Raw genomic sequence first — 12847 nt, 5'->3', positions numbered from 1 at the left:
CATCTTCTTGAAAATTTCTCTCTCGATAGAGAGAGAGAGAAATTAATTAAGCCCTCAGGCGAAATTGAGAGAGAATGATGAAGAAAGCGAAATGATTTACTTTCACTCTTAATCTACTTTTAACATTGATTATCGAGAGAGAATCGTTAGAATAATTTAAATTGATTCTAAATCTATTTTACTTTTTTGTTTGTTGGTTAACTTAAATTGTAATTAAATCATTGGAAATGATGATCATTTTATTATATAAGTGAATTAGTTTTTTAAAGTTCACAACAATCAACTAATTGTTGGTCTCAACTCAATCATTATTATTATTATTGTGAAAAGTTCAAAGAGTTACAATCAAAAAGTTAATTGTTAGCAATCAATTTTTCTTATGCTAATTGGTAGCATTTAATTTAAATCAAAGTTTTCTTGACAATTTGACCCTAGAATTGAAGTTTTCATTTGATTAGTTTGATCTAATCAGGTTAACCATGATTAACTTTTACAATCTAATCCACTAAATGTTAACAATCAACATTTACTACAAATTAATTAATCAGCTCAGTCCATTGAAATCAATCATTATTAATGAATTAACTTTCAAGATCAGTTTAACAATTAAAATTAACCATTAGTGATTTTGTTACTCATGACGATTATTAATTGTTTGAATATCAAATTTGATTCAAGAGTAACAATTAATTATTGAAAAATTAATACTGACACTTGATAGTAACAATTTGTTGATCTAAATCCATGTGATTAATTAATTAATTCAATGGACAGTTAATTGTTTAAAATGAATACGATTGTGTTAACAAAGAGTTGGGTTAGATTGTTAAATTTGATTATTTACAATTAACTGATGGGTTAACCTTCAATGAGAAAATATCATTCAAATATTTACAATTAATTGTGAACAATTAAAGGTTTGTCTCAACGTGTCAAGTAACAATTAAACCTTAATCATTATCTTTCCGGTGTCCTTCAATTTTAATTAATCAGTTAGTTTGTTTTCAAGCTAATCAACACAATCAACAAGTTAAATTGTTGATCATCATAACATTTAACAGATTAATCAAAAAGTTAACTGTGATTAAAATACGTGATCAGTATACTAATTGCTAACTAAATTGGTTAGTTAGTTACAATTACTATTATTAATTGTTTATTTTTTGATTCTCATAATTCAATATTGACCTTGGTTAATAGTAATTAGAGTTAATTGTTATTAAATTACTATTTTCATCTAATACCTTGTCTGTTAATCATCACAATTAATAAGTACAAAGATGATTAGTGTATTAAAACAATTAACAAGGTTGATTAAGGAAAACAAGTAACAATTAAATACTAAATTGGAGCTACAAATGAGCAATTGAGACTATCAGATTAATATGAAGATGGTTTAATTTGATTCTCACAATTTAATCATTTCAATCTGAATCCATGATTGTTGATAACAATCAACACCAACACATGATAACACTCAGATTATTATTAGTTGATTATTATGGTAAATATAATTATTATTAATTCATAACAATTTAAACCAGTGTCAAGGTGAGATGAGAAATCATTTCGTCTCAATTGTTACTTAATTGTTATTGAAAATTTTCATCATTCAATAAAATCAATTGTGATTTAAAGATTACAATTGAACTTCCTATAAAATGATTACAAGCTCATTGATTGTTATCAAAGCAATTAAATTGTTACAATCAAAAAAAGCAAACCTTAATATCTATTTTTTGATTCTCGTGATAAATAGTATTACAATTAACCCTCTAACAATTTAATCATCAACATGTTGATTATGATTGAAAATTTCTGGTTTCCAGTTAACTGTTTACAATTAAAGTTAACTTTTCAATTGATTGTTACGATTGTAATTATTTCAGTCTTTCTCAAGGTTTAATTGTGCTCCAGGCTGTTGATTGTTTACTCTGGTATTTTTGCTAATCATTTAATTTCCCATAGGTTGATTTAAGTTAATCCAGTTTCTTAAACCAGTTATGATTAAATTATTAAAGATAATTAACTTTTTTTTTGTCTTGAAGATGATTCTCAAATTGTTAATCGTTGATTTATATCAATGATTTAATTATGAGATGGAGGCTGTTGTTGTTGAAAGTGATTAAGGAATTTAATTAAGTCGCAATTTAAATTGTAATTAAAAGATGGACAAGAAAATAAAAATTTAACAGAAAAAAATTTAATAATATTAATCAATACAATTGATTGGAAAATAATCCAATGATAATTTAAAAGTATTGATTGTCTCAATAATCAGTATCTAAATTGAAGTTGAAAATGATAATTATTAATTAACGAATAGCTAATTAACAATGTGAGAGGTTAAAGAACGAGATGATTTAATTGTGGTTGTAATTAAATCATTTCAAAAATGAGATGAAAGTTTTGGGTCATGGACAGATGATGATACAAAGTAAAAGATTTGAATGATGATGAAGATGAGGAAGATGATGAGAGCAAGTGAAGACAAGAGAGAGAGAGAGAGAGACTGAGGGAGCTTATTGAATGTCCATTATCCGTATTAGTCTTACCCTTATTTCGCATCATTATCATCCTGTTATCTCTCTCATTCTCTCTCATTAACATGGAGTGAGTATTATCTTTCTACCTCACTGTCTTCATCATCTTCTCTCTCTATCTTCATCTCTTCCAGACTCCCTCCATTTTGTGGTTTCAAATATTCGTGATTAACAGAATCTCTATTTCTTATTTATTTGATAACTTCGAGTAGTAAAAGTTTCGATTACTTCAATTTATACTTGAAGTAAATTAGTTAATTGTTTCATAAAATATATTCTGATAATTCATCATAATAATCTTGCGACCATCAACAATTAAAACTAATCAACATGAAATTATTAATTTTTCCAGCTTTTTTCACACTTCTTCTGGTCTCAGGTAAGAAAAGACAATTAGAAATGAAATTAACTTTTTCTCAAAAAACAAAACTAAACCAAATTGTTTGAAATTGAATCAGTTAATCAATATTACTTTTGTGTATTTGTAACCCTTGATTATGATTTGATAATTAATAGGTATTAATGGTCAACGTGCATCACCACAGTTTTCATACCAACAACCTCCACCTTCACAACCACAATCCCAACCACAATTAAGACCAATCGATTTCAACAATTACCAACCACCAACACGTAATGAAGATTCAGGACCAACAAGATTATCACCATCACAACAACCACCATCATCATCAAATCGTTTTGAAGAACCACCACAAATTGCCCCTCGACCTCAACCAGGTCCAGTAAGATCATCATCCTCATCCTCATCTCCATCCTCATCTTCATCACCTTCCGGTTTATCATCAAACTCTGCTGGAAACTTCAACTGTCCAGAAAAATCGGGTTTTTATCCTCATCAGAAAAGTTGTGATAAATATTATGTTTGTGAAAACGGAACCGCTACTCTTAAGGTCTGTGGAAATGGCCTCGTTTTTGACGACGCTGATTCACTTCGTGAAAACTGTGCTTATCCATTCTCAGTCGATTGTGGTTCAAGAACTGATTTAGGTAAGTTAATCATCTAATATTGTATTCAATTAACTCGCAGTCATTATTAGTTTAGGCCTCGAAAAACGGACAAAATTTACCGTTATAATGATTAATGGATAAGACAAATTGATCAATATAAACAGTTTTCTTATCATCATTATTACTATTGCTCAATTAGCTTGTATCATTACATTTGATCAAGATTATTATCAAATTAAACTAACTAACTGTTCAACCCTGAGGGTTAATTGTCACTGTTAGTTCACCGAATCAACTTAATCACAATTACAATTCAAGGTGGAGATCAGTAAGTAAAAAGATATTGAAATTAGGTTTTTTTTTACTTCTTCTTCAACAGTTACAATTACAATTTAAACTTCATCTTGATTGCTAACTATTGAATTAATAAAATTACCCTCAGGTGATTAAGATAATTAGTTAAATGAGAATCTAGAAAAAATGATTTTCTGTTTCTTCATCATCTTTTACCTTTTTCTCAATCCAATCATGAGGAAGTTTTCAAGTGACCATTACACTATTGAAGGTGATGATTGTTGATAATTAAATTAATTTTCAATTGATTGGGATGATGATAAATATCCGGTTCTCAATTGTTGATTAATTAATTAAACTTTGAGAAAAGTTGAAAACTTTCAAACTTTCAACTTTTTCTTTCATGAGAATTGCCTGAATCCCTGAACTGGACAAACCAATTGAAATTGAAAGAAACACTTTCACTTGACCATTAACCAGAATCATTGGGTTTCAAGTAAATTAATAAATTCCCTTAAAGTAAACAATTAACTAATTGTTAACTAATATCATCGTAATAATATTTTTCTTCTTTATAAAAGGTTAATCATTAAACTACTTGAATCATTTCAATTTTTCCGTTTTTCGTTAATTACGTTTTTCCTTTAGTTCGTTTCATTGTTACATCCTGATTCTAACCTTAATTTCTAATTCAAATTAAATTGTTAATTGTTCCAATTTCAGAGCCTCCGATAAGTACACCTAATTGTCCTCGATTATATGGTATTTTCGCTCATGCCACTAATTGTAAGATCTTTTATTCCTGTTGGAACGGCGAAGCCTCGAAGTACGAATGTCCACCAGGCCTCGCCTACGATGACCAGCAACGAGTTTGTGTTTGGGCCGATACAGTTGATCGATGTGATCAATTAGGTAATTATAAATTTCAGTTAATTAACTTAATCATCTTCGTTCATTATTCCAACATTGATTTTCAATAAACTCTTAACGATCAACATGGTGGCGAAAATTTTCCCTTTCTGATTAGTTTTAATTTTGTTATTCTATTCAATTTGATTGTTTTTGGTTGTTAATTATTCTTCATATGATTAACTTTTCCTTTTGATTGTTTCTATTTTAATTGTGATTACAAAGTTGCGAAAATTAAATTTCCACTTCCTTCAATGAGTGGAAATTTTTTTCTACTCATTTATCTCAATTACTTGTTGAAATGTTAATCAAATAAGGAAAGGTAATTATGATTAATTGTTCGTGTTTAATTGTTACTGTTGATTTAATAGAGTTAATAACTTGTATTATTATTAGTGTTTGTTGTTATTTTGGTTCTGATTAGTTAATCATAGTAAAAGAATAGGTAAATTTATTTATTGTTGTTAACTACGAATCAAGAGTTAGTTTTAATTAAAGTGATTTCTTTTGTTAATATTTATTGTTTTAGTATCACAATTTAATTAATCGTGATATTAACTTGAAGATTAAACAATCAACAGTAACAATAAGCCACCTAAATATTAAATTAAATAAAAAGTTGATTGTGATAATAATAAACAGCAGAAAAAAAGTTAAATTAAGATTTTGAATGAGGAATAAGTGAGAAAATTAAAATTAATTATCATCAACTAGTTGAATATGATTTAATTCTTAATCAATCGTGATTCACGTTGAAGTTAATTATCTTTCCAACGATTTAGTCAATGATTACAATTTCTTAATATAATTGTAATAATTAAATTCGTAAAGTGAGTTGGACAATTAATATTGATGATCGAAAACAAGTTGGAAGGAGATAATTTCTTATTCTTTCAATGTTTCAATTTAGTTAATTGTTGCGATTTTTTCTTCGATTTTCTTCTTAATTGTTACAGAGGTCGCCGAAGGCTTCGTTTGTCCTGATCCAAGTGAGATCGAACAGCCTGGACATTATTCTCGACACGCTCATCCAACCGATTGTCGAAAGTTTTATGTTTGTATTGAAGGAGTTGCTCGTCCTTATGGATGTTCATTTGGAACCGTTTTCAATGTCGATTCACTTCAATGTGATGAACCAGAAAATGTTCCTGGATGGTGAGTTGATTTACTTTTGTTAATTGTTAACAATCATATTGATCAATTTCTTTCATTTTCTATTTACAATTGTAGTGAAAAATACTATGGTGACATCGATCCAAAGACCGCCAAGAAACTTGCTGGAAGAAATTAAGTTTCATCAACTTTGATAAAACAGAGAAAAAGTTTCCAATCAGATTGGATAAGTTTTTCTTGCCTTTTAATCAAACAATTAGTAGAATGGTTAATTGTTAAGCAATTATGAGCGATGGGATAAGAAACAAAGACTGGGATTCGTAATTAATACTCAAAAATAATATTTTTTTTCACTCGAAATGTTTTCACCAACAAGATAATCATTTTTATTGTGATTTCTTTAATTTGTATTGATTAACTAATTGTATAACTTTATAATGTACACAATCATGTATACATACATATGTATATGCGAGATATATCAAGTATATAAAGTAATTGTCTTAATATTTTCTAAATTATTTACTGTGACAATTTATCGTTTCACTTATTTAACGAAAAATAGAAATATGAAAGATTTTTTCTCGATTAACTCATTTCGATTGAGAAATTAGATTTGTAAAAATGGTAATTAAGGGTTGATATTGGAAGATTAATAGAATTTTATCAAATTTCTTTCCGTTGATTATTATATAATTAACGATCTTTGAATTGGATACAAACAATCGAGAAAAAGTTGTAGCGTCTAACCAAAATTCTGAGGAAGAAAAATATTTTCACCGATCACATCGATGAAGAATTGAACCAAACTGAAATCGTTTTGTATTCTCAATAAGAATCTGAAATTGGATTGATTGTATCGATCGAAAAACATGAACTTGATCACAGGCCACGTTTTCGATTTAAAATTGATCGTCAATAGAGAGCAACAATTGACCTGAAAAAAATCGATAAGATAGATGGTAGAAGCGAAGAACTTACAGTTCGAAAAATATCGAAAAATTTAACGGAAACGGATGTGACATTTTATCGCGTTTTTTGACACTAGAAAAAGTTACGCGCGAAAACGCGTTTGTCGGTGGTGCTTTTCGTCCTCGTCTTTGGCCTCTTTGCTTGATTAATCTTTCAACTGAGGTTTTCAATTATCTAATTCGTTCAGAATAATGATAAATCGTTCAGTTAATTATTCTAGTTTCAGATAACATTAAATTTGATCACCAATTTAAATGATCTGATGATGATGATGAATTATTGTTGGAACCAATTGAAAAGGATAATTAAGATTAGCGATCGAAGTACCAATCATACTCTAATTGAAAACTAATTATGAATAATATCAATACATGAGATTGACTGTTACGTATAAGAATCATTAACTAATCAAAGTTGTTGGTGATAATTGTTGTTTCAATTTAAGTGATAACATTTGATTGCGATTCAAGTGGTGACATCTAATGGTAACAATTAGAAATAAATCAGCCAATATAACATTTCAGATAATGTTGAGAAAAATTAACACTTAATTGTGATAACGATAAAAGTTGATTAATGTTGAAACAATTAAATCTAAACCAAAGGTCGATGATTAAATTGATTGAATTGAGAAAAAAAATTGTAAGAATTTTCCAATTGCACTTATGATATGATCCCTTCGAAAGTAACGCCATCTGGTACATTTGCTTGAAAAGAATAGAATTTTTTCAAATGAAATTAAATGATTAAGTTTTTGTGGCTCGATTACTAATTGTTTAATTAATTGTATTGACAATTTTGGTGCAATTAATCACCCTAAATAGAAACTACCGACAGTGGAACCAATTTCTAGTGTTTCCTCGGTTTCTTTCATTTTTCTATTCGGTTGTTTTAGTCGACCAACTCTTTACTCTTTTCAATTGCAACCCAAACAAGAACCGGTGGTGGTTGAAATAGATTGAATCAACTAATTCTCAACAATGAAGAATCGATTCACCACCCTGGATATTGTTTCAATAATTCCTGAATTACATCGTATGTTAAAGGGTTATCGAGTTCACCAGGTATACGATGTGGACGCTAAAACATATCTAATTAAGTTAAAAGACAATCCAAATGAAGAAACTCCTGAGATAAACAAACTGGTTCTCCTCATTGAATCTGGTATCAGGTTACATGTAAGTGAATATAATTGGCCTAAGCACTCTGGTGTTTCTGGATTTACTCTTAAATTACGTAAACACCTAAGAAATAAAAGAATCGAATATATAAAACAAGTTGGTATCGATCGAGTTGTGGACATACAATTTGGTATAAATGAGGCAGCTTATCACATAATCATTGAGCTTTACGACAAAGGAAATGTAATCATAACTGATCATCAATATGTCATCTTGAATCTGCTCCGTTCAAGGAAACCAGGAGAAAATGATGATGTAAAAGTCATGGTTAGAGAGGTTTATCCTCTTCAAACAGCAATTGTCGATTACAAGGTATGACAATTAAATCAAATTCCAACAAGAACAACCAAACAGCAAAGATTAACCAAGAGAGAGAGAGAGAGAAAGATAGAGAAAAAAAATGAAAGATACTAAATAATTACAATCAATTAACATTGTTGATTCTCTGTTTCCAACCAATTTGATTGAGAACACAAATCAACATCTATCACTTACCATGACGAAACTATATTAACATTAATTCATCTGATTAGTGTTTGCATGTATGGTTTTTGTTTCTCAGTAATTAAAATACAATTACTGATTAGCAATCTCCATGTTTAATTAAATTCACTCTATATCATTGATCTGACTAATGAATCTCAATAGGCTAACACAATATTTTTATTGCTCTTTTATCAACCATTTTGTTTTCTTTTTTTTGATTTTTTCCTTTCTTCTAATTTTTAGCTTCCAAATAAAAGTGAGATTATATCATTAGTACAATCAGCTAATCCTGGGGATACTTTAAGAAAGATATTCAATCCTAGATTAATCTTTGGTACAGCTTTATTGGAACACTGTTTCATGGAGGTTGGTTTCCCAGAGAATTGGAAATTAGATTCAACCAAAAACGCTGATTATGATAAAATTGAAGAAGCTCTTAGAATGGCGTCCAATCTGCTTGATTTGATTGTCGACAATTCTAATGGAATCATAATCCATAAGGAAGAGATTAGTCAAGCAAACGATGGAACCAAATTAACTCCTGTTGAGCCTAAAACTGTGATAACCTATACAGAATTTCATCCAATGTTGTTTAATCAACATAAAGGATCAACCAAATTAAAATACATCGAATTTGAGTCTTTTGGTAAAGCGGTGGACATTTATTTTTCCTCGATCGAAGGACAAAAGATTGACCAAAGGGCCTTACAACAAGAAAAAGAAGCTTTGAAAAAATTGGAAAATGTAAAAAAAGATCACGAAAAAAGGTTACTCGAATTGGCGTCTCTCCAAGAAGCAGATAAAAGGAAGGCATCGTTAATTGAGATGAACAAAGATTTGGTTGAGAAAGCGCTTCTCATCATGAGATCTGCAATTGCTAATCAAATCAGCTGGGAAGAGATCAAGGCACTGATTAAAGAGGCCCAATTACGAGATGATTTAGTTGCCTGTTCCATCAAAGGCCTTAAACTAGAAAAAAATCAATTCACAATGTTACTGGTTGATCCATTTGATGAAGATGAATCAACTCGTTTACAAGATTTGGTTGATATCGATTTAGATTTGTCCGCTTTTGCCAATGCCCGTCGTTATTATGACCAGAAAAGATATGCTGCCAAAAAGACTCAGAAAACCTTGGAATCTTCATCGAAAGCGTTGAAAAGTGCTGAACATCGGACTCAACAGGCACTTAAAGAGGTTGCAATTAAAACGTCAATCACCAAGGCTCGTAAAGTGTTGTGGTTTGAGAAATTTTTCTGGTTCATATCATCTGAAAATTATCTTGTCATTGGTGGACGTGATGCTCAGCAAAATGAGCTGATTGTGAAAAAATATCTCACTCAAGGTGATATCTATGTTCATGCTGATCTTCATGGTGCTTCATCGATTGTTATTAAAAATTATATTCCAGGTGAACCGATTCCACCCAAAACTTTGACCGAAGCAGGAATCATGGCTGTTTGTTATTCTAATGCTTGGGAAAATAAATTCTCATCCAGATCTTGGTGGGTTCATTCCCACCAGGTCTCTAAAACAGCTCCGTCCGGAGAGTATTTAACTGTTGGTGCTTTCATGATTCGAGGGAAGAAAAATTATCTCCCAATGGCTCAATTGGTTATGGGATTTGGATTCGTATTTAGATTAGATGAAGAATCCATTGAAAGACATAAACTAATGGATCGACGGACAACAACGGATTATGGTGACGTCGTTGAAATCAACAGCAAAATAAGAGATTCCATTAATGAAGATAACAGTGAGGAGGATGTTGATAATGATGATCGTGACGAGGACAATACTTTTCCTGATATTAAAATAAAAAATATAACTCAGACAATTGGTAAATCAGATTATAATGATTATGATGATGATGGTGAAAGGGACCACAACAAAATGAATAATAATAAAGAGGAGGATCAAGAGGAGGGAGACGATGAACAAGTTGCAATAACTGGCTCTCAGGTACCGAGGATGAAATTTCAAGTAAATTTGAAAAAGAAACGTAATGAAGGTAAAAAGGTGTCAACAAAACAAACAGCTACCCAACAACAACAACAACAACAACAACAAGACTCAACATCAAAGCAACAATCAAATCAACAACAAGTGAAAGATAAAAACAACAAGAATCAACCATTGAAGAGAGGTCAACGTTATAAATTGAAAAAGATGAAAGAAAAGTATAAAGATCAAGATGAAGAGGACAGAATTTTCAAATTAGCTTGGATCGGATCTACTCAGATTAATAGAAAAATGGAAGACCCTGGACAATTGGAGGATAGTGATGGTGTTAATAAAGATCATCATCAACCTAATAACGATAATGATGATGAACAATCTTCTTTTGTAATCATAGGGAGAACAGGAGAAAACAATAATAATGAGGTTGAGGGTGGTGGTGGTTTAGAGAGAGAGAAACAACAAGAAGAAAGAGAAAAAGAAACAAGCCAAGAGAGAGGAAAGGAGGAGATAACTACTATTTCTACCACCAACACCACTACTACAACTATTGCTGATGATAATGATGATGATGAAGAAGAAGAAGGTGAAGAAGATGATGAACAAAAACAGCACCAAGAAGAAGAAGAAGAAGATGAAGACGATGAAGAAGAAGGTTCAAGTAATAAAATGATTGAACATGTTAATTTAATGAATTCGTTAACTGGTCAACCGATGGCTGATGATGTACTTCTCTATACCATACCTGTTGTGGCTCCTTATTCTGCATTGTCTTCCTACAAATTCAAGGTAAAAGTGTTTCCAGGAACAAGTAAACGTGGAAAATCAGCAAAAACAGCCTTATCTTGGTTCCAAGCGGATAAAATGATCACTCAGAGAGAGAAAGATTTACTCAAAAACGCTAAAGACCAAGACATATCTCGAAATTTACCCAACAAGGTGAAAATATTACCTGTCAAATTGAATACAACAGTAAGAAGAAAAGGAAAATGACAGATACATCAAAACCAATCAAAGATGGAGGAGAAAACAAAATTGAAGGTGTTAACAATTAACACAAAACACACAGCAATTAATCAACACCATCAAACTCAGATTAATAACCATCATCATGATGATGATCGTCACCTTGTTATACATTTTTAATATCTGTTTCTAAGGCAGTAGCAACAATTAACTTCGAGACTGTTATTTATATATAAACATTACGCTATTAACTAATAATAGCCTGAGAACAATCAACAAAATGGTGGACAACAACAATAATTAGTAAATTGTGTGTACATGTATATACAAAAATTCTGTGTGTAAATCATCAGGATTCAAAATTGAAAAGATCTACATTTACATATTGACACAAAGGGAAAAAAAGGAAAAGCGAAAAAAAAATTCTACTCCAAAAAAGAGAAGTGTTATTTTTAATGTTTCTTTTTCTTAATTGTTCATTGATTGATTCCAATTGATTACATTTATTTAAAATCTTTCAATTTGTTATGAGGCGAAGAAGCAAAATTATTCCAATACAACCGATTAATTAAATCACTTTTATTGTAATTTATTGAATGTGACAGAAAGAAAATCCATCAAATTGGATTATATGTTTTTCTGTTGTTGTTTATACGCTGATTTCTGGTCCACAACAACAACAGGAAGCCAACAATCAACTAACCATCTAAATGAAGGTTAAGACAGTTAAAGCTTAGGGATAATTGTGATCACGAGAGTGAACACAATTTATGATTCATTTTAATCACAATTATTTGTTAATTGTTTAATTTTTTTCTCTCTCCTGTATAAATAAAATGTAAACATTAAAAATGAACCAATTCTTGATGACGACTACACAATAATAATAATGTTTATATGGAGAACTGATGAAAAAACCTTGTGACAATTAACTGGGTCACTTTCTGGTTCCGATAATCACAATTAATTTGATTTAATTTTCTTTTCGTATGATTAGTTTCTTTGTTCATATCAACAGTTAATTCGAAGCAGTTAATTAGTTGATTGAAAGAAAAGGTTGTAAGCTTTTTTTTAGAAAACAGATAGAAAATCATTTACATTGATTGTAAATTTTTCTCTCTCTTGGTTGAGTTAATTATCTTTGGGTGTTTTAATCTTCATCTATTTCCCTTTAATCGTCATGTTAATTTACTTAGTTGATTTAAATTCTAAACCAAAATTAATAGTATGAGTTAATTATTTATCTTATTCTTCAGCTTTTTCATATGTTTCTCTCTCTCTCGTCTCCATTTTGTTTTCTTCTCTTTCTTTCTCTCTTTCTATTCGATTCTATTTCTCTACCTTTATCTTTCTCTCTCAATGTGATTACTAATGTTGATTTTTTTTCTCTTTCTTTCTCTTTCTACTTCTCTTTCTAATGTTGTTGTTGTTGATACAAATTCATTGATTGTATTC

The 12847-nt window shown here is 30.1% G+C and overlaps 2 protein-coding genes across 2 annotated transcripts; both read left to right on the top strand.

Moving 5' to 3' along the window:
* Positions 1-2695: 2695 nt before the first annotated feature.
* Positions 2696-6349, top strand: LOC128397150 (protein obstructor-E-like). The gene is made up of 5 exons (XM_053357833.1): positions 2696-2922; positions 3060-3551; positions 4530-4718; positions 5672-5870; positions 5946-6349. Exons 1-5 carry the CDS (start codon positions 2874-2876, stop codon positions 6004-6006), a joined length of 990 nt encoding a protein of 329 aa, XP_053213808.1. The 5' UTR covers positions 2696-2873; the 3' UTR covers positions 6007-6349.
* Positions 6350-7555: 1206 nt separating this feature from the next.
* Positions 7556-12248, top strand: LOC128397146 (ribosome quality control complex subunit NEMF-like). Its single transcript, XM_053357829.1, has 2 exons — positions 7556-8293; positions 8711-12248. Exons 1-2 carry the CDS (start codon positions 7781-7783, stop codon positions 11417-11419), a joined length of 3222 nt encoding a protein of 1073 aa, XP_053213804.1. The 5' UTR covers positions 7556-7780; the 3' UTR covers positions 11420-12248.
* The last annotated feature ends 599 nt before the right edge of the window (positions 12249-12847 follow it).

The sequence above is a fragment of the Panonychus citri genome, unplaced genomic scaffold (genome assembly GCF_014898815.1).
Source record: "Panonychus citri isolate SS breed McGregor unplaced genomic scaffold, ASM1489881v1 Contig00028, whole genome shotgun sequence".
NCBI classification, from domain to species: Eukaryota; Metazoa; Arthropoda; class Arachnida; order Trombidiformes; family Tetranychidae; genus Panonychus; species Panonychus citri.
This window is presented reverse-complemented; position numbering and strand designations above follow the sequence as displayed.